Here is a 27,917-nt window from a genome sequence, read left to right as displayed (position 1 = left end):
GTAGTTTGTATTGCGCAGTGCCAGATATAGGCACAAGCTAAGTAAGCTTCAGTTTAGGGCCTCACATTATGAGGGGCCTCTCAATATCAAAAATGACCAAATTTTGACATAATTGGTTGGAAAAATAAAGGGGGGAACACTCTAAAACAGACTATAGTTCTAAGACAAAAATATACATGTATGGCTACACAATTACTTAACATATTGAGTATATTAATCTGTGCAGAAATATCTGTAAGTCATTTTAAAGTTTTTATTATAGACCAATGCCCGTTATCTGAACCAGAGCAGGGCCTGGTTTAGACCAACAGTGATAGGCAACGTTAGTCTCCAGACAAAAACTGCTGTAAGTGTTAGCTGTACAGTGAGGGAGGGGTGAGTGACACACCAGGGTGGACTTCCAACCCATTTTGTAATAACTTTGGGACCTTTTAAGCTTGATGTAGCTTAGGGCCTCAGCATGTCATAATCCAGCCCTGGTACTGTGTCATGCATGTGTTTTCATTCAAAGCAGGGGAAATCCACTAGATACATTCAATACTATATTTGGATCTTAGCTGCTGATTATCTTTGTGTAGTTAGTATGATCCAGGAAATGTAAGAGGATTTGAGTCCCAGCTGATCTATGGACTTACTAGGTGGCCTTCAGCAAGAAGTCAAGATGCATGTTTATTCCAACTGGAATGTTGATTTCCATGAGGGATGTTGCACTGTGTCTAGACTACATGCATTCCATTCTACCATGAATAGCCCTCAAATGCGTGTCAAAAGTGGAATTTAAAAACACAGCAAAAAGTAAGTGTTTTTAAAATTCTACTTCTGACCCACATTTGAGGGCTATTCATGGTAGCATGTGATGTGTGTAGTTTGGATGCAGTGCAACATCCCCCATGGAAATCAACATTCCAGTTGGAATAAATGTTTGTTTAGACAACTTCCAAGTCACTATATTTAGCCTTGGTTTCTGATTTCTAAATTAAGCAAAACAGTGACATTATACAGGATTGTTAAAAAGGGCTTAAGATAGGCAAATGAGCAATAATAATGAACATATGTATTCAGTGTGCTGGATCCAAACTTGCATTTATGTGATGGATCTTCTTTGCCCTTCTTTCTCATTGGAGCCCTCCCAAAAGCTGCTCCTGAGGTTTGGGATACCCTTAGGAATCCTGCAGGATGTGATGTAGGAAAGAGGGAGAATCCTCAGAAAGTGTACAGAGACACCTTTTGGAAATGAAGAGACCTGCTTGAGGAAAGTGCTTGCACTGGCCTTCCAGAAATTTTCCCTATCCCCTCCAGTGCCCTTTATCTACTTCAACTGCTATGAATATTTATATACCGCTTTTCAACAGAAGTTCCCAGAGCGGTTTACATAGAAAAATAAAGGAAATGGATCCCTGTCCCCAAAGGGTTCACAATCTTGAAAAAATAAATAGAACTCTGGCACATCCTATGCAGTTCTCAACTTCTCAAGGGTCTTCAAATCTTCAGGAGTGGCTTTTCAAGGGACTTGAGTGGGTTCAGTGTGGAAGGCAGGGCTTGAAGATCCCTCACATTGATACAATTGCACACGCCTAAATCCGGACTGAACCTATTGTTCCTGTTCATCTCAGTTTTTGGTTATTCAAATGATGCTTATGCAGTTAATTTTTAGGAAACAGTTTGCATTGTTTAGAATATATAGCTTAATCCACAGCCCCATATTGAAATATATATTTGACTATAATATTACAACCTATGTTTCAAATTAAATGGAACGCTAGTCATAAAGAAAAACAAGCATAAGTATCTGAACAGTGAAGTCTAAAGAAAAGGCTTTTAAAATGTAGAACACTTTGCAGAGACCGGGCTGAATCTTATTATTTGGTATTTTATCTATGTTCATATTTTTCAGAAAATTGCCATTTTGAACCAGAAAATTGAAGAACTTGATGAAAAGGAGAAAAAAAGAAACCAAGAGCTAACTGATCGGAAGAATTATCTTCAAAAGCAGTTAAATGATGTGCAGGTGAATATGTTAATATTAGCACAAGCTGGCTGCTTTTACGTTACTAGCTTTGGTGGCTTACTCAGAAACATTAGCTTGTAATTTGTACTTAGTTGCCTTGGATGTAGTTATGCTATATGTTGTGTTTTCTGTTTCTTGCTTGAACTAACCTATCTGGTCCATAGCCTTGGGATGGGGTAAAGTATAAAAGAGAATTGATATTGGGGTCATTGAGAAGCCCTGTTTCTTCATTTTCCACATTGGCTCATATTGCTTTGGGGCTTTTAGAAAAGGAAGGGAGAAAATCAATAAAAAGAGTTGTGCCATAATAGGAATAGCCTGCTGATTGCACTTTTGCACAGCAGATGGCATCTTTTTGTAAATTATGGTGTATGTTTACTATAGTACTTCCCAAGTTGCCTATGCAACTAAGGAATTATTTGAGCTTTTATTACTGAACATCATATTTGTATAAGTGTGCTTATAATTATAAACCTTTAGACAAAACTGTCTCTTTGCTTTATTATCTTTCATTGATATTTATAGACAACCCTAGTAAAAAATTACTAAGACATGGCCATATAAACAAGTAAATGAAGAAAGCTTTTCATTTAAGCACAGCAATTTTTTAATCTTGTACTGTGTCTATAATCCTTACATTATCCCCCTGCCCCAATCCCATTTTATAACATATTAGGGACTAGGCAATTTCATGATTATTTGAGGTTGTTCACAGATTCTATAAATAAAATGCAATCTCTCAATGTGCAGTTTATATAGAAGAGAGTTCACAAACCTGTACTTAGAGTTCCACAAGGCTTTTCAGGTGGGTGAAAGTATTCCTGTGCTAGGTGAAAGATGGGATGAGAGAGGAGGGCAGCACACTTCTGTACCATTTCTTATTTGCAGAGACCATTCAAAGACTGAAGAATGAGAATGTTGAAAAGGCAGGGGTCCTTCTGAATACAAGGACTATGTCAACAATATGATTTCCATACTCCTTGTATTCAGATCACCTGCTCCAAGGCTCATCTAGCTTATTTCCTATCTTATCCTAATAGCCAGTTAAGCTGGAACTAGACTGAGGTCACCTGCATACAACTCTCTGTGCAGCCATGAAGCTCACTGGTTAGTTTTGCACTATCTGCTCTTGAAGACAGTTTGGAAATTCAGTGGGTGCAAAATGCTATGACTTGATTGTTGATGGGTTCAGGCTGCTTTTCTTATATAACATCTATTTTAAAAATCTGGACTGGGTGTCAATTCATTTCTGGACCAGCTTCAGGGTTCTGGTTTTAACCTTTATAGCGCTTAATAGATCGTGCTTTCATCAGACATCACCCTCTCACCAACAATGCACCTGTTTATGCTGAGTTGGGTTAATTATTGGTTTTTAATGTGTAGATCTAGTTCCAGGAACTAGAACTGCATGTGTAGCACCTTTTTGCACATGCATATTGGATGATACGGATATTTCAGTATTGCTTCCATCCTGAGTAAGGGACTGAAACCATCTTGGTCACCCCAGTGACCCACACCAAGAACTAGAGAGAAGGCGTGTGTCCCTGTTGGTGCTGCTGGACCTCTCAGTGGCATTCGATACCAACTGTGGTATCCTTCTGGAGTGCCTCTTAAGTATGGGGACTGGAGGAACTGCTTTGAAGTAGCTCCTGGCATTTCTTGAGGGGAACCCCTGCTAACTAGCAAAGAGGCACCTTTTTAAACGTGGTGATTCTCTTTACTGAGCAGGTGGAGAGTAACTGGCCATATCTACTCCGAGCACAGCATCCCTCCAGTGACTGTTGCTGGTGTCAATCTTATGTTTCTTTTTATATTGTGAGCCCTTTGGGGACAGGGAACCATCTTATTTATTTACTTACTTACTTTCTCTCTGTAAACCGCTTTGGACACTTGTTAAAAAGCAGCATATAATATTTATTTATTTATTTATTTATTACATTTCTATACCACCCAAAACTCGAATCTCTGGGCAGTTTACAGTTAAAATAATTTAAAACATCAGATCACTTAACAATTAAAAACATTTAAAACCCAATATTTTAAAAAAATTCTTTTTTTAGAACCATTGATCCAATTAAAAGTGAGAGTGAATAAATGCATCTTCAGTGCCTTTTTAAAAGTTGCCAGAGATGGGGAGGCTCTTATCTCAACAGGGAGCGCATTCCAAAGTCCAGGGGCTGCAATGGAGAAGGTCTGTTCCCGAGTAGCCACCAGACGAGTTGGCAGCACCTGCAGACAAACCTCTCCAGATGATCTTAGCAGGCGGTGGGGCGCATGGCGAAGAAGACGTTCTCTTAAATACCCAGAGCCAACGCTGTTTACGGCTTTATAGGTAATAAACAGCACCTTGTATTTTGCCCGGAAACGTATCATCAGCCAGTGTAGTTTTTCAACACAGGCGTAATATGGTCTCTCCTACATGACCCAGCGACCAACCTGGCTGCTGCATTCTGAACCAACTGCAGTTTCTGGACTACATACAAAGGCAGCCCCACATAGAGCGCATTGCGGTAATCCAGCCTAGAGGTTACCAGGAGATGTACCACTGTTTTGAGTTCGTTCATTTCAAGAAACGGACACAGCTGGCATATCAGCCGAAACTGAGAAAAAGCACCTCTGGCCACCACCTCAACCTGGGACTCCAGGGAAAGGTTTGGATCCATAAGCACAGACTGCATAGCTGTTCATTCCAGGGGAGTGTGACCTCATCCAGAACCCCTCAGACGTTACAGAAGGATACTCTGGTCAATAATATTGAAAGCCGCTTAGAGATCCAAAAGGACCAAAAGAGTCACACTCCTGTCAATTCCCAATTGAAGATCAACCATCAGGCTGACCAGTGCAGTCTCCACCCCACAGCCCGCCCGAAAGCCAGTTTGAAATTGGTCTAGATCAGGGTTTCTTAACCTTGGGCCCACAGATGTTGTTGGACTACAACTCCCATAATCCCCAAGCAAAAGCCATTGCAGCTGAGGATTCTGGGAGTTGTAGTCCAACAACATCTGGGGGCCAAAGGTTAAGAAACCCTGGTCTAGATGATCGGTTTACTCTAAGACCACCTGGAGTTGGGAGGCCACCACCTTTTCAATCACCTTGCCCAGCCATGGAAGATTGGAGACAGACCTGTAATTGCTTAACTCTGAGAGTTCCAAGGCAGGCTTTTTCAGAAGCGGTGTAATGATTGCCTCCTTAAGATAAGGAGGCATCCTGCCCTCCCTCAGAGAAGCATTTATTATCTCTACCAGGCCCTCTACAACAGCTTCCTTGCTAGATTTTATAAGCCATGTCAGGCAAGGATCAAGAGGGCAGGTGGTCGGCCGCACCATTCCAAGCAACTTGTCCACATCCTCAGGGGTCACGAACTGAAACTGATCCAGGAACTGCTGGACACCTCGGCATCAGATTCCGTAACAACTGTGGAGTTTGAATCTAAGTTGGCCCGAATACAAGAGATTTTGTCCACACACACACAAATTTTGTCCGCTCATTTAAAAGGTCACAGCGAGTAATTGTTGGTTCCAAGTACTGATTCAAGGGAACGGGGCGCACATTAGCCTCTTCAAAACACTCAACAACTCTGCTGGACATGAACTTGTGGACGCGATACAAGAGGAAAATAATTGCTTCTTTGCCGCACGTATGGCCTGAGGGTAGACCTTCAAATGCTCTTTATGTAATAATCTGTCAGATTCAAGTCTAGTCTTCCTCCACTTGCGCTCTAGTCATCTATCTTGCCGCTTCAGCCCCTGTAGTTCTTCCATATACCAAGGGGCCAATTTTGAAGTGGGTCAGAGAGGACACTTAAGAGTGATCGTATCCACTGCCTTGGTGAGTTGATTATTCCAATTCTCCACCAGAGTGTTGACATGGTCACCAGCAGAGCCAACATAAATCCCTCCAACTTCTTGGATCCAGTAAGCTTCTTGGGTGGACCATCCTAATGGGCCCTCCATCCCTGCAGAAGTTGGACTTGGTCATGAGTCCAACCTTAACCATATGGTGGCTCCATCCATGCCAATGGGGAAATCACTGGAATCCCCACCTACGGAACACCACCCTGTTCAGAGTGAAAGACCAGTTCAAGCGTGTGACCAGCAATATGTGTCAATCCCGAAACCACTTGGGATAGGCCCATAGTCATCATGGCCTCTATGAACTCCTGAGCTGCCCCGGACAAATTGGCACCACAAGCACCACAAGCCTGGCAGACTCCAACGCCAAGCCCGAGAACAAGTCCGTCAGCTCAGTTAGGGACTCCATCAGGCAGCAGGGCGATCTGTATACCAACAGAAGTCCTAGTCTATCTCTGGTCCCCAAACTTAGGTACACACATTCAGTATGGTCAGACACTTTGACAGGGATCCTGACAAGGTTGATACTGTTCTTATAGACCATAGCCACTCCACCTCCCCGCCCATGTCCCCACCCCTGCTCTTCAACAGAGTATCCTGGAGGGAGAAGCTGGAACCAGACTGGGCCACCAGCCTCCCCCAACCCAGACGAGGCTTTGTGAGAGGTTGGCATTGCTTTCCAAGGTCAAAGAGCTGGCAGGACAGCCAGAAGGGGAAACAGCAATTAAGTTTCTGATTTCCCTTCCCCTACAATGGCCTGCTGACCGATCAACGTTACTTCTTCTATTCCCCACCACCACTGGAATAGCTGACCTGTCAACATTACTTCTTCTATTCCCCACCACCACTGGAATAGCTGCTCCATTGTCAGTGGATACATCCCATCTCCACATCTCCAGATAGACCCAGACACATTAAAACTCAACTCACCCAAGATTTTAGACAGAAGCTGAATTTAAAAACCCACCCACCTTCACACACCACAAGGGTTCCTGAGCCAAACAGCCTGGCCCTCACACTCATTATCCCCCTGAAGTGGCTCCCCCAAAGGAGTGACCTCCTTTGGTGTCACTCCTTTGGTGTCACCCCGCTGGTGGCGGTCCGCCGCCACAGGCAGCCTTCCTATAAAGCCCAGAGCTAGGCAGCTGACCTCAGGAACTGCTGAGTCACCCACCCCTGGCCCTAGTCCTGTACACACTCCCCAGATATTGCCCAGAGGCAGATGGCTGCTGTTTCACAGGGGGAAGCAGAAGCAGGCAGGTGGTAGCAGGAGCCAACAGAGCACACACCGGTCTCTCACCCCAAACAGCACTGAAGGGGAAGCAGATGATGATCTTCTCACTTCTCTGCTGGACTTCTAGGTGAGTGAGACACAGGCCGCCTTCCTATAAAGCCCAGAGCTAGGCAGCTGACCCCAGGAACTGCCGAATCACCCATCCCTGGCCCTAGTCCTGCACACACTCCCCAGATGTTACCCAGAGGGAGCAGGCTGCAGACTCACAGGCTTGTTGTTGGAAGATTTAGAAGGTGATGCTGGGGGGACTGGTGATTTGTGGAATCCCACAGGGTTGAGTGTTATCCCTCATGCTGTTTAACAACTACATAAAACCACTGAGAGAGGCCAACTGATTTGGACTGAGGTGTCATCAATACACAGATGACACTGAGCTCTATCTCGCCTTGTCATCTGGTCCTAGGGAAGCAGTGGATGTCCTGAACCGATGGCTGGGGGCAGTGATGGGCTAGTAAACTGGGTTAGTGGGTTAGTAAACTGAATGTGGGTTAGAAAACTGAAATTGAATCCTGAAAAGATGGAGATGCTGTTGGTCAGTAGGAGAGTCAATTGGAATATGGGGATTCGATTGACTCTTGAAGGAGCAGGTATGCAGTTTGGAGGGACTACTGGATCCAACTCTGCTTATGTGCACAGGTGGAGGTGGTGGCCAGTGGAGCCTTGCACAACTTTGGCTACTGCACCAACTGCATTCCTTTCTTGTGAAGGCAGATCTGGCCACAGTAACCAATGCCTTAGTCACATCACAGCTGGATTACTGCAGTCTGTTCCATGTGGGGCTTTCATTGAAGAATATTTGGAAGCTGCAGCTAATGCAAAATGTAGCACTTAGAGTTTTGTCTGGAGATGCTCAGTGGGAGCATATTGTCCCCATTGTGAAAGAGCTGCACTGACTTCCGATTTGTTTCTGAATCTGATTCAAGGTACTGGTTATTACAGAGTTTGGACCCTGGATACCTGAAGGACTGCTTGCTTCCTCATGTTCTTCAACGTAGTCTCTGTGCTCATGGAACAGGGCCTTCTTGGTGATTGCCCCCAAGCTTTGGAATGCTCTCCCAATGGACACCCACTTCTTAGTTTGTCTCACTACCTTTAAAAGGCAGATAACAACCTGGCTATTTAATCAGGCCTGTTTCCTTGAAAAGTTGCTGTTTCTGCTGGTGGTGCTGATTTTGAGAAGTTTATAGTTTTATGAGAGTCCGCCCCCCCCCCCCATTGCTATAGATTTTTATTGGTGGCTCACATGAATTGCAAGACCACACTGATGTTCCTGTTTGGCCTACACTGCTGTGCACATGGAAGCCAGTGTTGTGCAAAAGCACAGTTGCTTAACTACTTAAAACAGCACACCCACACTTGTAACCACAATGTGCTTAAATTTGTTTCCAAAGCAAATAGTGTTGTGCAAGTGTGAGTATGCTGTTTTTAGTAGTTAAGCAACTGTACTCTTGCACAACACTGCCATGTGTGTGGCAGTGCCAGCTGATCAGGAAAGTCGGCATTGTTGTATCCATGATGGTGGGAATTTTCATGATCAGAAAGCTGGGGTGCCCTAGCCTTCACATCACGGAAACCTTGCCATTATGAATATAGTGTTTGCCTCTTCAGATCAACACCTCTGGAACCATGAGTGGCATGCACATTTCTGGGGTGTGTGTGATGGGGCTGGGCTGGGGCTACCAGCCTCGCTTTGGGCACTCTAACATATGAAGAGGGCTTTAGTGCATGCAGGATTCTGCCAAATGTGGGGTTTCGGATTAAATATTTGGCTGTTTTCCCCCCCACAATGACCTAAGATGATGGTAAAGCATTTATAAGAATACTTTTGACTGTTCAACAACCCTGCAAAGTATGTCAGCATTATTATAGTCAGATGGTGAGTCTGAGACATAGTGGCTTACCTAAGACCATCCAGTGCATTTATGGCAGAAGTGAAATTTGAACTGGGAACTTAACCAGTTTACAGGTCACATTTTGAGACACAAAATTATTTCTACTATCATCAGTCATTTAATGGAATCAATACTGTGGAAGAGTAATATATTGTCTATATAAGAAACAACACTGATTCAAAGCAAAATGTGTGCTAATAAGAAAAGGGTATTAAGCAATGCGCAAATGTTGGGGTGGGGGGTGGGGATCCTAAATCTTCTAGTCGCCTATTCATGAAACACATTTGGGAACAGTAACTTTGATGTACAAGTTTTGCCTTTATTGAAACGGCATTATTCCACTTGCACGAAATGTTTCAACTGCACTTCTGAAAGCAGTTCTTTTTCTTGGATATGCAATTTCATGCATCGTTGCACATAACTGTGCACTTAAACCACAATATCTGGATATCTTGACTTGCTAACTTCACAAGTATGTTTTTTGTTTTCACTTTTCAGGAAAAATATTTAGATATTTCAAGCCAGCTTGATAAAGCCAATGCAGATATTGAAAAATTTCAAAATCAACTTGCTAAACTAAATACACTGAGCAAAGGAACGCAAAAACAGATGGATAACATTGAGGAATATATAGCAGAGTTGAGGTAAGAGCCTCCATTCCTATAGAACATGAATACTAGATTTTAGGGATGTGCACGAATATCTTTGGCGCCGGTGGGGGTAGTACTTTAAGGGTGGGGAAGGGTGTACTCACCCCTCCCACCGCATTTCCCCTGCCGGCGCTCTGTTATTTTTAAGCCCCTCGGGGCGGCAGCGTTCCTCCCTGCCGCCCCGTTCCCCCCATTGGCCGGAAGTGGCTGGAAGTAGCGAGCATGCGTGTGCCTGTTGTGTGTGTGCATGTGCCCATCTGCCATGCATGTGCGCATGCACGATGGGCGCACACACGCTCGCTACTTCCGGCCGATGGGGGGAACGGGGCGGCAGGGAGGAACGCTGCCGCCCCGAGGGGCTTAAAAATAACAGAGCGCCGGTGGGGGAAATGCGGCGGGAGGGGTGAGTACACCCTCCCCCACCCTTAAAGTACTACCCCCGCCGACGCCGAAACCCCCTCCAGCGCTGAAACGTTTCAGAGGCCTTCATAATGGCCTCCGAAACGTTTTGGGCATATGCCTACTAGATTTATGTATTACATTGACAGTATTATCTGAAGAAAACACAACCTAGTATTTATCAATAGAGAGTGTTTATGATAAATTATCTATCTTGTAAATAATATTTTAGGCATTACAATTATTTAACCGAAAAAAATTCATGGTCAGTTGCACATTTAATTAGAAGAAGATTCTTCATTATATTTGCTTTGAATTAAGAAATGAGAGCTTTCAATTTCTGGGACTGATAATGTCTGAGAATAAACCACAATGGGTTCTAGTCAGCTAAAAATACTAGCCATGGAAGTTCTTGAATGACCATGTATTCCAACAGGCTTGAACTTCTGTGATAAAGTTGAGTCAGTTGTACAAGGTCAAAGAGCAAAGACATGTTTTGCTGATAATTACTGGACTAGCTTGTAGGCTATGGAGCTTGTGGAAAGAGCGTTTTGTCTACACCCACAACTCACACTGAGCCAAAATGTTATTTTCACAACTTCATAACAAGTAAGCCAATCCTGGGTTCGTTAGCAAAATGTTGTTTTTTCTTTGATTTTGTACAGTTGATTCAGTTTTGTTCCCAAGGATCAAGCCTGTTGAAATATATGGACATTCAAGAGTTTTAGGGTCTATCTGGTATTTTCAGCTGTACAGAACCTTTCCCCTTTCTTTTCAGAACTTACAGATAGGGGTATGTGAACCGGCTCAGCTCGAAGGCTCAACCTCAAACCGAACTGACCCCATAAATAATGAGGCCAATGTGACTCAATGGCTCAAGTGGCCATTTTGTGTTGGCGATGGCCATTTTGTGACACGATGTGTCACTTTTCCCTATTGGCTGTCTTGCCACTGCCCTGATTGGCCAGTGGTGTCCTCTGCTCTGGGTAGCTTGCCATCGTGCCACTTAGAGTCATCGTTATGGCAACTGTGACACCACTGGCTGGGGTGGAGGGATGAGATGGGATTCAAAATGTATTTAAGGACATCCCCTGGCCTTGCAAAATCACTGCTTCTCGGAGCTGCCTGCTTGATCTGAGAAAGCTGATGGCTGAGTGGAGTCTCTGATCTTCACTGAAGGTTTCCCTTGGATTAATCGGAGATCTATATCTATATCTATATCTATATCTATATCTATATCTATATCTATATCTATATCTATATCTATATCTATATCTATATCTATCTCCTGGCTGGCTGCTTGTATTTATACTTTTTAAAGCAGAGCTGTGCCTGTCTCCTGCTGCCACCCAGCCAGGCTCTGCCCTCCTGGGCCTGGGCCTTTGGCCTATTTTTTGATGTATATTTTTTTCTTATTTTATTTTCCCTTTCTCGCTGCTGCTTTAAGTTTTTCTTATTAAAGCACAGCTGTGCCTGGCTCCTACTGCCCAGCCAGCCAGGCTCTCCGGGCCCTGGGCCCTCGTGGCCTTGCTGTTCTGTTGCATTCTTGTTGTTTTGTTTTTGCTTAACTGCACTGGGCCTGAGAAAGATGGAATCCTAACTACAAACCACAACCTGACCAAGGCTTCAAGAAACCACAAACCAAACAAACAACAAACTACATACCTAGGCTCAGCAAGTTGGGGTGTGCGAGCCGGCTCAATTAGAGCTGGGCTCATCATGAAGCAGGCTCAACTTGATGGGTTTGGCACTGAACCGGACTGGCTTTGGTGGATCCGAGTTCAAACTGAACCGGGCCCAGTTCTAACTAAGCTGGCTTGGACCTCTACTGGTAAACAGGAATCTGATGAGGATTTCTCTTTACCATTAAAGGGTGGGCAGGGCAGGGCCTCCTTAAAGATAGAGTGTGTAGGTGGGTAGTAGAAAGTATTTATGAATACTGCCAGTGGGGGTGGGGAGCTGCCACTGCCCCCTCAGAGCTATCGCCACCAATGGTGATATCACTCGACTTAAAGATAGAGTGGACAGGCAGTAGAAAGTACTTATGATTGCCACGGCAGTGGGGGGCAGCTTCAGTTCTCCCCACCCCAGTAGGCCTCCCCCAGGGTAGGCAGGGCTGGTTCATACCATTATAATTACCTCTACACCTGCACAGAGGCCTGAACCAGCCCTGCCTACACTGGAGGAGGCTGGTGGGGGTCAAGGGGAGCCAATGTCACTGGCAGAACCTGTAAATACTTTCTTACTCCCCTCTCACCTGCTCTGTTTTTAGGGAACCCCCCGCCCCCCTTGTCCTTTACAGGTAAAGGGGAATCCTCGCTGGATTTTGCTTTTCCAGTAGAGTTCTGAGCCCTTTCGAGCAAGCTCGGTAAAAAACTAAACTGTGTCTGGCTCAATGGTGCACAAAACCAGATCAGGCCAGGTCGGCTTGAATCTGGTTCAGATTCGAACCGAACTCGCAAAACCGGTTTTGTGCACATCCCTATCAGAAAGCCACAAACCTTACTGCACACACCACAACCCAAGCAAACCACAAACCTAACTACAAACCACTAACCAAAACTTGACAAACTACAAACACAGCAAGCATTTTAAAAACCATAGACAGACGGCATTTTAAAATAATGTACCTACTGAGAAATCTTCTTTCTTCTCTTCATGCATAAAATAATAATAATTTTGCCTCAGACTGGCAGGGCCACCACAGCTTTGTTGAGAGCTTGCAAGGCTCACAGACACATGGTGAGTGTGTGAGTATGCTTACTAAGAAGAAGGAAGCAAAGCAACTATATACAACATTTTTTACACAATAACTATTTACAATATTTATCTCCTAGTGTATGTGCTCCGCCACAGCCCCTGAGTGCTGCTGGGCAGGGGCACCAGTTGGTCAGCATCATGGGCAGTGTCTGTGGGGTCATGCATGTATGTCTGCGTGTTTCAGCAGCCCTAGCAGCAGACTGTGACACAGCTGCTTTGGCTAGGGTGAAGGTGGGGTGAGCTCTGAAGTGGTGTTGCAGGCTCCACTTCCAGTTCACTTTGAGAAACATGAGTTGTTCCTCAAAGCCAGTCTCCAGGCATAAGCGATGGGGGTATCACCACGTCCCTAGCCATGGAGAACACCCTCTTGCTCTGGACACTAGCTGCTGCTGCCAGCGCCAACCAGGCCCTATAGTGGTACCGCCCAGAGTGTGCTGCAGTACCTAGAGGACCTGGTGGAGGAAGACCCGAAGATAGATCCCGTCCAGTTCTGGTCAGCAAGTCACCAAGTCTGGCAGGACTTGGTGGCAGTTGCCAGACGCCTCCTCTTGTGCCCACTGACTGGTGTCCAGAGCAAGAGGGTGTTCTCCATGGCTGGGGATGTGATCCTGTAGGGTCATGCAGGTGTCCATTGTGCATGTGCTGCAGCCTCCACCTGCATGAGAAGAGGGTGAATGCTCCGTGAACATGTGCATTCCCTTCTCTCTCCAGTGGAAATAGGCTTCAGTCTTGTGGCACTTCTCCACAAGCACAGCCGTGGCAGCAGCAGGACCTGTTGGTGGGCTGCCCCACTCTCTAGATGACTTGGACTCTTTGAGGCCAAGGGTGTCCGACACCACCAGGTGCAGAGTATGGGCCTTACAGCGTATGGACACACACTGCAGCTGGTCTACTGCCTTGAGTAGGTTCCATTATCATGACAATGTAGCCTTGCCTGAGGTTTGGCTTCTTGGTTAGCCATTCCTCAATGTGCTGGCTGATGATAGCCAACAACTCAGCCAATGTGTGCACCACATCCATTGTCTCCACATGAAGCACAGCACAGCTGGGCTGTTCTGAACGGGAGGGGCTGGCCATGGTGGTAGCAGCACCGGCTGTCCCCTCTTTCCCCGGCCCCCACCAGTGAGCAGTGAGGGACAGGAAAGCAGTGTGCATTCCACTGATGCAGTTCCGCAGGAAGGCCCTATTTAAATTTCAAATCCAAGGGGGTTAAGTGGTTTAAAATAAAAGGACTTATCCTCTTGCATCTTCACCTTTTGGCATCTTCAATCTTCAGAGCTGGATAGGAGGCCAGGGGCTGCAGCAGACCCAGCAGAGCAGCATACCTGGCACTCGCTCATAGCTGGGGGGAGGGCAGTGGGGGGCAGCAGGGCCACCCAACCAAAGAAAAAGTAACCACAAAATAAATTAAAAGATCTAAAGGCAAAATCATCATCACCACCATCATCATAATCTCAGCGGTAATTGGCGCCCTGGGTGTAGTTCCAAAAGACCTTGAAGAGCACCTCAACACCATAGGGGCCACAGAAATCACCATCAGCCAGTTACAAAAAGCAACTTTACTGGGAACAGCCTATATTCTGTGACGATATCTAGAACAACAGCAACAACGTTGACAATAAAATTCTGGCATCCCAGGTCCTTGGGAAGGACTCGATGTCTGGATAAAACAAACCAGTAATAACACCTGTCTGACTGTGTAAATAAATAAATAAAAATAAACATAATAGAAAAATGAAAGTGAGTTTAAATCAGAGAGAAAAATATAAGAAATAAGAAATTTGTCACTTCTTCATAGGGATTCCCTGTGAACATAAGTTATTTAACAACCGAGACTACACAATACCTATAAATTCCTAAAACTTTACCTGAGTGCCCTACTGCCTTGCGGGTTGGGTGGTAGTTGGCACCAGTGTTCCCTCTAACAGGGATTCCCAGATGTTGTTGACTACAACTCCCAGAATCACCAAACAAAAGCCATTGCAGCTGGGGATTCTGGGAGTTGTAGTCAACAACATCTGGGAGTCCTTGTTAGAGGGAACTTTGGTTGGCACCCTTGGGACCCTACCACCAAACCCATTTTGGTGTCTCTAGGTGCTATCCATGGGGAATTATGGGTCAGTTTGAATCCCCATCCTGTGGCTGAATCTTTAGATCCGGCTAAAGCATGGTTCGAGTTCGAGCTGAACTATGGGTTGGCTCAACAGAACCGGTACTCGAGCCGGGAGACCCGGCTCAAACTAGGAAAACCAGCTTTGTGCACACCTCTACTTACAGAGGAATAACAGCACTTCCACTTGCACCACCATCTATCTCATTCATTTTTTTTTCTTCGAATGCTGGAAATCCAAAAGGCACCCCACTCAAGAAGCATTACTGGCTTCTTGGGGAAGAACAGAAAAGCACTTTGTGTTCGTTATAAGAAATCAGTAGAAAATTTGTTTTTTAAAAAACTAGTTGCACCCATTAGTAGGCCTCACTATTATAGTATGCAATATTCTATCAGGATGCCATGAAGAGATAATTGATTTGAGAAATTGAAATAGTAACTATAGAGGAGGGGGGTGTCAGAATTTAGACTACAGAGCATGGGGAGAAGGTATTTAACCACCTTTCCTCCTTGTGTGATCTGAATTAAACTTACCACCATGCAGGAGAAAAGCTTGCATAGCTTCCCTCTCAGAACTAATAGTACCTTTATGGGGGCAATTTACATCAGGACCCCAGCACAGGGTTAATTCCTCTCCATACACTCCCCCATAAATATTCCCACCCTATACCTGTGGTTCTGATCCCCGCCCCTCCAGCAGCTGCTATTTTCATTTTTAAAAGACAGAAGTCATGTGTTCTGTGTCACATGTGGTTTGAGCCTTAGAATGCCATCTGTAGGCTTCTCAGCCCTGAGTGTCTTAATCGAGCTGCAGTGTGATGTGCTTTTTTGAAAAGTTGTTCCAGATCCTTGATATGATATTTAAACCAACAGACTGTCAGGATGCAGCTTCTAGAAGTTTCATATCATGAAGTTGTGTTCGACATTGATTATATTGATTTTTAATAGTGGAATATGACATACAAAGTCTGCCTTTTTATTTTACATCAAAAAATCTTTAATCTGAAAGTCATCATGAAATGCAATTAAAAGGGGCTGGGAGACAGGCTGTTTTAAAACAAACTGCTATGTTTTAAATTTGTAACTTGCTGTTTTTAACAGTTTGATCTGGATCGTGATCCATTGAATTCATAAGGAAATGGGTTCTGCGCCTGTGCAGGCCGACTAAGTTGCTCCTCGCCATGCCCAGCCGCCAGCATGTGCCTTCTGACTCCATTTTATTCAGCGGTTAGGCGTCTCTCTGTCAGTTTCTGTTTGACCACTATAGTGTTCATACCTCGTTTTGGATCCTCGGATCAATGGCAACTTTGGCAAGTTAGAGAATTAGTTTATTGGACTACAGACTGTTTTACGGATTTGGATCGGCATTCAGACTTTTGTTGCTGGATTTGACTGACTTATCGGTTTTATCGGGCTATGGACTGTTTAACAGATTTGGATTTGGATTCGGACTTAATTTGTTGTTGGATTTGACTGACTTATCGGTTTTGACTTGGAAATTTCCTGGACTGCCTTTGGAAAACGAACTCTCCAAAGAATAAATACAGACTTCTCTGCTCCAGAAATGGAGACTAAGAAGACCTTTAAGTGCTGCATCAAATGCTCCGCCAATCTACCATCAACCGATTACCACAATGCCTGCCTACTGTGCCTGGGAGAGGAGCACAAAACAGTGGCATGTAAAATATGTTGCTCCTTTTCTAAGCAGACCAGGATGAATAGAACCTTGCATCTGAGAGGCAGTCCACCCACCTATGCCGAGTCCGAGTCTGCCATCAACGTCGATGGATGGGTCGATGCTGACCTCGAGGTCAGGCCAACACAGATCTGCTCAACTTTTAAAAAGTCTTTAAAGACGCATCTGTTCACCCAGTTTTAATGTTGTTTTTAGAATATTGTTTTAAATTTTTAAATTGTGTTTTAAATTTCTTGCTTTTAATTTTTTTGTTTTTATTTTTAATTAATGTTTTACTTTTTAATCTTGTTGTAAACTGCCCAGAGACATAAGTTTTGGGCAGTATTAAAATATGTTAAATAAAATAAATAAATAATAAACAGAAGTCAAAAACCATGTCAGCAGATGAGCTGTTTAAAAAGCCAAAGGATGTTTCTTCGAAAGAGCATAAGCACAAGGACAGGAAACGTCACCATGACGCTGGAAATGACACCGAACAAGATGGCTCACATCGGGTGAAGAAACATTGTATGCCCTTGCCGTCTTCTGTTCAGGGATCTGATGCAGAATGGGACTCAGATGTCATTGTATTGCCAGCAACATCAGCCACTTTAGTGCCGACTGCAACCACATCGGTGCCACCAGCAACCTCATCGATTTCAACAACAGCCCCATCAATGTCGACATCGAGGGCGGGGAAACCCTTGACGATGACCAAGAAGCAAGAGGTCCCAATATTGAAGAAAACACCTTCGGCAGCGACTGCAGAGTTAGCCATGTCGGAAAGAAGCGTAATGGAATCAGAAATGACATCAAACCTGACACTGACAGTAGAACCACCACCAACGTCGACTTTGATGTCGACAACCAGACTGCCGGTGGTGTATACAGCACAGAGACACCTTTCCTTGTTTCCAGCACAAACTCCTCAACAGTCTCCCTCAACGCTGACTGCAATAAGAGCGATATTGACCCATGATGACAATCGAGGACAGGAATTACCACAGATCAAGATGGAGCCACCATGTTGATGGACCTGCTGGACTCGGCATCAAGCACTCCTTCTGGGTCCACATTTCAGGGCTTCTTAAGTACTGGCCTGAATGAGGAACAAGAGGAAGAAGAACTCCCTATGCCGCCACCTAAAATGCCTTCTACTTCACCTATTAGGGCGTCAGAGAATGTTCTGCCGGTACCAGCATGACTCCCTACCACATTGCCACATTCGTCTGACCACTACCTCTCTAACCACAGCATGTGCCTACCTACTACCCAACCTACACATTCCTGTGACTTTCACCACACACTCCCCAGTAATTATAGGGAGTACCTTAAGCAGAAGGCACAGCAAGTGCCTGTGACTCATGCACAGGTGCCGTTGATGCAGCATGTGTTCACATATCAGGGGCCAGATTTCCACCTGAATGTAGCTCTGCAGCAGCAGCAGCCTTCCTCTCAACAACAGCAGCCTGCCTCTCAGGCTTCTATAGCTCAGGCAGTATTGTTGACCTCCACATTGTCCCAGACACAGCCATCAATAGTGGCTCAAGAGAAAATAGGGGGGAAGAGAAAGAGGAAGACAAGTCCTCCTCCTATGCAGCAATTGCCATCGTCCCCTGAACAAGAGGCCTATTCTTCTGAGTCCGAAGAGTCTGACTCAGATAGAGCAAGTCGTTGGTCGGACCCACCTTCCGATGTTCCTCCCCACCTTTCGAAATACCCCACAGAAGAGCTAAAGGCATATCACTCACTGATAAGGGAAATAGCAGAAGCACTAGGACTGGACTTAAACCTGCCTGACACAGAGATAATTGACCCAGTATATAACATGATGGCACGGGCCAGATTGTCACATCTAGTGGCCTTGCCTGTGATTCCTGTTATTAGCAAGGCAGCCAAGACAGCATGGGAAGTCCTGCAGACCTCAGCCCCCACATCTAAACGACTCGAAAATCTGTACAGGGTACAGGAGGAAGAGAACACCTATCTTGTATGCCATCCTGTACCTAATTCCATCGTGGTGGATTGTGCTTCAACGTCAAAGGGCGGTCATCGACACATGACGCCAGCAGACAAAGAGGGCAGAAAAATAGATGTCCTAGGCAGAAAAATCTACACCACAACCAGTTTGGCAATCCAAATAGCCAATTATGCAGTCTGTATGGCCCGTTATAATAACCTGCTGTGAGACACTTTGCTGCAGGACTCGACATCTATGACTCCTGAGGAACTGCAGGATAAATTTAATGAAGTATACAAAAAGACAACATCAATTACACAGCAGCAACATAGTGCCTTCAAGCACTTAGCTGAAATGGTGTCAAGGGCAATGGTTACGGTGGTAAGCATGCGCCGGTATGCTTGGCTCCAGTCAACGTCACTGCAACAAGATATGAAAGACCGGGTAGAACACTTTGCCTTTGACGGGAAAGGCCTCTTCCATGAGGAAACAGATGCCACCATGCAAACTTTAAAGAAATCGAAGTTTACAGCAAGAGCCTTCACGGCAACCTCATCTACACTGGGTTCATGAGGCCACATGTACGCAAGGCAAAGACCCTACAAGTACCAGGACAGGAGAGATTTCAGGAGACAAAATAGACCCTTCCAACGCTCTAAAGGTTACACCCAGAAGAACAAGGGCCAGAATAACCGCCCTAGTAAGGACAATGCAAAGCAGTCTTTTTGACTGCTCTGTCAGCCCACTGCATTCTGAGTCAATTGCCAAAGCCCCAAACATTGGCTTTGTAATTTAGTTAGTTGTTTTTTTATTTACGGTCAATGACCAAACAAAACAGCACCTGAACAGTAAGTACACAATTAAAAATCTAAAACCAAATAAAATTGTTGGCACTTCTGTCAAGCTGGCAAGCCATGCCCAAGCATGGCACAACATAACATCAGATCGCTGGGTTCTTCAAATCGTAGAGACAGGATATATGATAGAGTCCAAGGCTCTACCACCATTCTCAGGCCTGAAGTTCACCAAGGCAACAGCAGTCCTTCAGGAGGAAGTAAAAGTGTTACTAGAGAAACAGGCAATTGTACCTGTGCAGTGGGAAAGGAGACTATCAGGGTTCTACTCCCGTTATTTCCAAATACCAAAGCGGGATGGAGGAATCAGGGCAGTCAAGGATTTACAGGGCCTCAACTGCTTTATCTGGACCCAGAAATTCAGAATGATGATGTTGCAGGCAATGCTACCCTTCTTAGACCAAGAAGAGTGGGTGGCAACGTTGGATCTGAAGGATGCCTACTTTCATGTGGGCATTCAGAAGAATCACTGGAAGTATCTCAGATTCACAGTTGGGAGTGTGGTGTACCAGTATGCGGTCATGCTCTTTGGTCTATCGATGGCACCACGAGTGTTCACCAAGGTAATGGCTGTTGTAGTGGCGTACTTGCGGACACAAGGCCTGGTGGTTTATCCTTAGCTAGATGATTGGCTGCTGGTCAGCAGCAACAGAGAACAGCTGATCTCTCAAATCCAGTTAATGGTGCAGCTGCTACAAGATCTAGGCATCAACATCACCTGGAAAAAGTCAAACCTTGAGCCCAGAAAGCAGTTAAGCTTCATTGGCGCCACTCTAGACATGGAACAGAAAAGAGCATACTTACCAAGGGAATGCTATCACCAGATCAATCTGCTGACAAGGCAGTTAATACACAGCTGTATTCAGCCAGTGAAGGAGATACAGAGACGAATGGGTTTGATGGCGTATTGCAACACGACTGTCAGATACACGCGGCTACTTATGTGGCTGCTGCAGTGGTGGTATCTGAACAACGTCCGACCCAATATAGACAGCCAGAAGTTACGCCTAAAGATCCCCCAAGTTGTATTGAATTCTCTGCGTTGGTGGATGTTGGAGACCAACCTCTTCCAGGGGGTTCCATTTAAGCCATTAACACCATCACAGTGGGTCACGGCGGATGCTTTCCTGTTTGGATGGGGTGTTCATTGTGGGCCACACCACATCCAAGGGAAATGGGCAGGCTTACAAACTCGACAGCATATAAATTACTTAGAGCTACTTGTTGTATTTCTGGTGCTGAAGGCATTCGAGCCCCAACTAAGGGGAGCAGTAACACAAAGTCACCTAGATAACACGTCGGCAATTGCTTACCTCAACAAGCAAGAAGGCACGGTCTCCCCGACACTGTGTGCCCTGTCCATATGAATGGGAATGGTGTATTGCACGTGCCATCTACCCAATAGCAATACACATAAGGGGTGATGACAATCATCTGGCCAATAGTCTCAGTCGGACCTGTCAATACAACCAAAGGCACGAATGGGAGGTCAAGGAGTCTTGCCTCAGGGAGCTCTTCAGCAGGTGGGCACCCATCAGTGGACCTGTTTGTCACAGCTGCCAAACACCAATCCAAATCCGTAAATCAGTCCATAGTCCAATAAACTAAATATCTAAGTTGTCAAAGTTTCTGTTGATCCAAGGAGCCAAAATGAGGTATGAACGCTGTGGCAGTCAAACCGAAACTGACAGAGAGATGCCCAACCGCTGAATATAACGGAGTCAGAAGGCACATGGTGGTGGTTGGGCATTGCGAGGAGCTACTTAGTCAGCCTGTGAGGTGCCTGCGCAGGTGCAGAACCCATTTCCTTATGAAATCAACGGATCACTTCCAGATCAATAGTTACAGGTATGCAACCTGTTTTTTGTTTTTTCCCCCTTGTGTTTATTTTTGTGAACTGCCTAGAGCCTTTGGAGTCAGGTGGCATATAAATAAATAAATAACTTCTGTGACATTTTGAATGCTAATAAATGTATTGTGCTATGAGTCTGCACAGCAAGGGCCTTCATTATATTAAGGTGCATTAAATGGACAGTGGAGGTGTCGTATATGTGCATTCCATGCATCAACCCTCACAACCCACTGCAAGCATCTGGTGAAGCGTTATTTTATGTATAAAAGTTCATGCCACCATAATTGTGTTAGTCTTTAATGTGATATTGAACAATTAGCTGTTTTTGCTAAGCTCCCCAGGATATCTTATGGGTCACCTTAAAAACAAGTTCCTTTAAAAATGTACCTCATTATAGTAAAAGTGTATTCAATTATAATGCTGACAACTGGCAAGAACCTGTATTTTTAACACTGCACATTTTGTGTTTCTTACAATCTCCTCTAGCTCAGTGGTGAACTATATGATTTGAACCATATGATTTGCAGATTCAGTCCCAGCATCTCCAGCTAAAGGATTGTAGTAGGACCAGGAAAGACGCCCTGCCTGAATCCATGCAGAACTGCTGCGAGCTGGTGTAGACAGTACTAGGACAGATAGACCAATAGTTTAACTCTGCTTAACTCTGTTTCTAAGAGGTAGCAGTTTCTTCTATGTAAGATTTATTGAGCCATTTACCCTTCATCAGAACCCCCTGCCAAACACCAAATTGCTTTTTAAACTCTTCTGAGTTTAAAACTTCAGTTTGAAGTTCGGCAGGGGGAGCTGCTGAAGAAGAAATGGGCCCAATAAACCCTATATGTATGCATTGTCCCTTGCACACATATAACAACCTAACTGGATCCTAGCCACTATGTTTCTGCAAGATGAGTCTGCCTAGCAACTCTATGTAATACTTAATACAAATAATGATTTTTTTCTTAAAGGGAAAAGTATGCTAAAATAAAGGCAAAGGAGCAGAATGCCCAGACGTTAGTTGATTTTCTCTGTGCTCGACTGGACTATGTTGAAAAAAAAGTAAAGACAGACAACAGAGTATTTGAAGAGTTGCTTTGGAATAGACAGAAACATCTGAAAGATAAGAAGGTCTGTGCCATTTAAATTATTTTTGTTTCCTGCTTTGTGTTTCATTTTTCCCCTTGAGAACACATTTTAATTAACTATCAATGTTCTGTATTAAATATTTTGCTTAAAATAAGGGTTTCCCTAGAAATCCAAATTCCAGACTGCACCCTCATTTTACCTGGAGAGATCAGAGAGGGCATGCAGCAAACTATCCTGGAAGATTTTGTCTCCTCACAGTACTGGCACTGAAAATCTGTTAATAATTTCTGTTTATTAGCCTGTAGCAACTGGCTCGGATTTTATATGCAAAAAAGAGGTCTTTGAAAAGATGTCTTTGCTGGTTGCCATTGGAGCATTTGTACAGTCACTCTCTAGAGTGTTTCTTGTACTCTACTACCCTTTCCAAATATCATCTTCCAGTTCACCCCTGTGGGGCCCTGCAAAATAAGCATACTCTTCGTATATATGCACTTCACCACAAATCCAAAGGTCTGGGCCAGAGTGCATTAAAAAAAAAAAAAAAAAAGACTACACCAGGCCCCAAAGGATTCACATAGCTTCTTGACCATTCACAAACTAACTTGGACACAGCACATGTCCCTTGCTCCACAGTTCACACACAAAACCAACTTGAAGATAAAGTGCATTTGTAAGGCGGGGGGAATTAAAATCACAACATATGCCCCTTGCTTTAACATATTGCATTTGTAAAACAAAAATTTTAAAAAATTCAGATGTAATAGTTCCAATTTCACTAGATGTGCAGTACTATATGGATAGAGATCTCTTTCTGGCAGATTTACTGAAATAGGGAATAATTCATTAAAAATCATGGGATTGACAGATTTCCATGAAATAATAATACACACAGTCCTGCCATCTTGGACTACATGCATGCCCAATTTCAGAACTCTAAGCCCAGCCATTCTGGAAATGTAATGAGTTGGGCAAAGGGTGGGGGGTTGTACTTTTTTATGAAGACAAAGGGGAGATTCTATTGTATGGGGGTGGAATGATGGTCTGGGGTGGGGGTGGGGGCTTCAGTTCAATAGGTTTTTGTAATTTTCTGCCATGAAACAAACCACTTATAGGATTTTGATTTTTTTGAAGTTTTTTAAAAAAATTCAAAAAATCATTTAAAATCAACGGATTGACTACTCCACTTCAAAATCAATACACTGAGTTCTGCTAACTTGTCCTATACCTGAGCCCAATTTTAGAACTCTAGACCAAGCCATTCTGGAAATATAAGGGTATATGTGATGTTTAGCCTTTGTTATGAAGGCAAATAGGAAGATTCTGCCACATGGGGCTGGGGGTTTCAGTTCCAGAAGTTGTTGTAATTCTCTGCCATGAAGCAAGCCACTTATAGGACTTCTTTGAACTTAAGTTCAAAAAAATCATTAAAAATCAATGGATTGGCTGATCTGCTTCAAAATCAACACACAGAGTCCTGATAACCTGTTCTACTGTACATCTGTGCCAAATTTCTGAACTGTAGGCAAAGCCATTCCATAAATATAAAAGGGACCCTCTTTTCCCTTGGGGAAAATCATGGGGCCCTTTAGGAGAGTGGGCAAATGGACCTGAGCCTCTTGTCCACTTGTTTTTCTTTTTTTCTTTTTTACACCTTGAGTTTCAAATTTGATACAAAGGCAAAGCTTGATATTTATGGGGCTTGATGTAATAACTTGTTCAATTCCAGATAGGATAGGAGTCAATATGTATTCTTCAGTAGCTTTCTTGTTATCTCTCTAATTCTTCTACAAGCCTGGGACTTGTTCAAACCTATGACTGTGTGAGATCATATTAAAGAACATCCCCCCAATCTGTATGGATTTTTTTTTTCAAAATTGCCAAGGTTAGCATTCTTTTTGCTGAAGTATGACTTCTCTTAATTTAATTGGCATATCAAGTATTATACTAGTTCCTGCAGTGTTTGAATCTTACATAATAAAGGTGGCATTCAGTTGTTTCCTTCTCTCACTGCTGTTTGTCCTTCAGTGAATTCTGGGCCATCATAGTGGACAGACTTAATTTATGTGATGTTTGCAAGCTACAGAACCATTATTTCTCTCTCCCATTGTTCATAAACTCTTGACTAGAAGGGAAAGCTATCAGTGAATGTATAATTGATGGATTAAGATACAAATCATATCCCTATCTCTGTCCTTCAAAATTCTAAAAATAAGATGAAGCTTTAATTTTTCAGAGTGCAAATGCTTTGACGCACCATAGAGAGCCAACGGATAAGGATAGCATTAGAAGAAGAGGTCATAGTCTTCACTGTGATCCTAAGAACAATATGGCCTTTTACAGGAGATGGATGACCTGTCCCTGACCTGAGTACCACATGGAATTTTCATGAATGTATGGTGGGCTCCTAAAAACCTGAAAGATTGCTGCTGCTTCTTATATGAATCATCTTGTTCTCAAAGGTTATCAGAGATGTGTTCTCAAAGGTTATCAGAGATGCCCTGCTCTGAATGCTTGGTATTACAGTTGTAAGAATGATGGTCACAAAGAACCTTTTTGTTGGTGACACCTATGCTGTGGCATCCCCGCCCCCCAGAAAGACTCATGGTTATCGGGCAAGCTCTCTTGATGATTGTTAGAAGGCTAGTGAAGATGTTCATTGCAGGATGGTCTTTGGGAAGTGACCTTCACTCTCGGCTTGTAGTATTTTGACTACTTTATTCTATGTTCATTTTTATTGTGTAACATTTAATGTAGTGATTTTTTTTTTTAAATTGTTAGCCAACCTGGAGGTCCTGGGTGGAATGGATATTGAATGAATGAAATGAAATGTGATGCACATGATGATGTAGTTCAGGAAGAATACTTCTCCAACACCATGCTGTGCCCATAAACCCTAGGATTATAAACAATAAAAAAGCACTGTAACCAGGGTGCCAACATCTGACTCCAGACTAATGCTGTGCTTGCACAGCGACAAAGGTCATGTAGCTGTGTGAAGTCAAAGGGATGTTCAAAGTTGCACTACCGTGAAAAAGTTCTCTGCAAAATACGAGGAAAAGGTTTCACAGCAGAAGGTGTGCCACCCTGTTGCACAAGTACAAACATTTTTGTGCTACTGAAACACTAGTCTGGAATGCAAGCTCCTGATTTAGCACATCTGTAGGGCCTTTTTAAGACTCTGAGGAGCCTGGGGCAGAATGTTCGAGGACAACCCCACTTTCTTTTCTCCGACTGACATACTGTGCAATGTTATGCAGGCAGTGGAATGTAATGTTTGCACAGTTGCACAAGAGCACTGCTGTGCAAGTGTAAAAATTGTGCAAAGTCTTGTGTCAGTGCATTGCTCCTAAGCATCATCTCTGACCTGCTTCAAAATCAGCTCCATGGTACTGTATATGGAAGAGCTACGGAAGCTGGCCTATGCTGTGGTGTCATGTACATGACACCGCTGAGGAGAAGAGGAGTGTGCCAGCTGGGAACGTATGCTTTATCCCAGCTGGGCCTCTTGCCCAGCAAAGTGAACACCTCTGGTCCTGGGCTAGGCCAGACCAAGGATTGTCCAGACAAGTGAAAAAAATTAAGAAGAGGGACTCCCCCCACCCATGTCTCTTTTATTGCTAATAACAAGCAGAATAACAAAAGCAGAACACAGTCATTGACATAAAATCAAGGCACACACTTGTATTGAGGTCTTCAATTGCAAAAAGACAGTAGCAGGTACAAAGTAAAGCAAAAAGAACACATGTAAAATTCAAGCTTCAGAATAAAATGTTCTCTCCTGCTGAAGGCCTGCTAAAATAGCTTTCCAAGTTGACTTCTCCATCTTAGGTGTTTCCAATCAATGTTAGTAACCACTCCATTCATTTCCCTTCTGCTCTGAGAACACTATCCAGGCCTCAGATAAACAATTTCATGAGCACTTTCCCCCTTCCCAATTCAAAACAAGCCAGAAGCCAGTGATTTCATCTCATGCTCCAAGCTTGGCCTTGTTTTGACTTGAGGTGAAGGCCATGTGCAGAGTGCACAACAACAGGTGCTTCTGCTGTCTTGCTGTTCTCAGCAAAAACAGAACTGTGAATAAAACAGTACAAAATGATTTTTCAGGCCTTTTTGTTAATTTAAGTTCAGACACCCACCTAAAACTGAGTGTTGGCAATACGTGCAACAAGGAAGCAATTTTCTTCTGTGTGTATTACATCTGCAAGTTCTCATCCAGCAGAGCTGTTCCAGATAGTTAGGGATTTAAATCAAGCCCCTTCATTTTCAAATCTGTTTCCAGACACAGTGTCTCACTGTGACACCTTCAGTGAGTTATTTGCAAATAAAATATCTCACATTTGGGCTGAGCTGGACTCCAGTATTTCTGCACGACTAGTTAGGGAGGTTTCCAGCAATCCCTCTTGCAAGATAGACTGGATCAATTTCAGTTTGTGACTCCTGAGGAAGTGGATAAACTGCTTGAAGCAGTACAGCCTACCAACTGTCCTTTGGATCCTTGCCCAACATGGCTAATTTCATCTTGCAGGGAGGTTGTTTGAGCTGGCCTAGTTGATATCATTAATACCTCACTGAGGGAGGGCAGGATCGGATGCCACCTTCTTGGAAGGAGGTGATGGTTTAGACCCCTTCTTAAGAAGAGCACTCTGAATCCTCTGGTGATGAATAATTATAGGCCAGTCTCCAGCCTCCCATGGTTTTATAAGATGATTGAGAGTGTGGTTGTTGACCAGCTCCAAGCAGTCTTGGTGGAAACTGATTTTCTTAGCTGCTGGATGAGGACATCTCGCGTATATTATCCTTCCCACGAGCTCCAGAGGCAGGACAAATCAATTAGGTAGAGCCTTTAAAAGGCCAGGAAGGTTAGCCCCACCCAGTCCAGTTTGTCCTGCACTAGCTCCAGAGAAGGTCTTCCTTGCATTCTGCTAAGCTTTCCCTCTGTTAGTCTGCCTCTCTTACTTTATTTTCTGGACTATTTCTACCTTCCTGAAATAATTTTGTCTCTGCTAGTTACCTTAAAAACAACAACAACCTATTTCTCTTGCTCTTCCTTCTCTGCTCCTTCTCCCTTCTAACCTTATTTAAAACTCCTCCCTCCTAACCTTCTTTAAAGGCAGCCAGGTTGGTCTCTGGGTCATCTCGGAGATACCACATTACTCCTTAACTGATGGAGCTACACTGGCTGCCAATAGGTTTCCGGACAAAATACAAAGTGCTAGTTATAACCTATAAAGCCTTAAACAGCTTAGGCCCTGGGTATTTAAGAGAGCGTCTTCTTCACTATGAGCCCCACCGCCCATTGAGGTCATCTAAGGAGGTCCGTCTCCAGTTACCACCAACTCGTTTGGTGGCTACACAGAGATGGGCCTTCTCGGTCGCTGCCCTGAAATTGTGAAATGTGCTCCCTGCTGAGATACGATCCTCCCCATCTCTGGCAATTTTTAAAAAACACCTGAAAACCCATCTTTTCGCCCAAGCTTTCTCAGCTTTTTAAAATTATCTGTTTTAATTTTATGATCTGTTGAACTGATT

The 27,917-nt window shown here is 44.0% G+C and overlaps 1 protein-coding gene across 8 annotated transcripts in view; it reads left to right on the top strand.

The window, feature by feature from the left end:
• CCDC178 (coiled-coil domain containing 178) overlaps nucleotides 1–27,917 on the top strand; it is a 281,148-nt gene that overhangs the window by 89,200 nt on the left and 164,031 nt on the right. For 7 of the 8 annotated variants that reach the window (XM_053249036.1, XM_053249040.1, XM_053249034.1 and 4 more), the window contains 3 exons: nucleotides 1,895–2,008; nucleotides 9,544–9,689; nucleotides 22,271–22,430. In XM_053249036.1, the coding sequence (XP_053105011.1) occupies nucleotides 1,895–2,008; nucleotides 9,544–9,689; nucleotides 22,271–22,430 (420 nt within the window). Of the gene's footprint in view, nucleotides 1–1,894; nucleotides 2,009–9,543; nucleotides 9,690–22,270; nucleotides 22,431–24,621; nucleotides 25,329–27,917 lie in introns of those variants that run through there. The other variant, XM_053249041.1, reaches the window with a different exon arrangement.

The sequence above is a fragment of the Hemicordylus capensis genome, chromosome 4 (assembly GCF_027244095.1).
Source record: "Hemicordylus capensis ecotype Gifberg chromosome 4, rHemCap1.1.pri, whole genome shotgun sequence".
In the NCBI taxonomy this organism is placed as follows: domain Eukaryota; kingdom Metazoa; phylum Chordata; class Lepidosauria; order Squamata; family Cordylidae; genus Hemicordylus; species Hemicordylus capensis.
The sequence above is the reverse complement of the archived record's forward strand: the minus strand, read 5'-3'. Positions and strand labels throughout refer to the sequence as shown.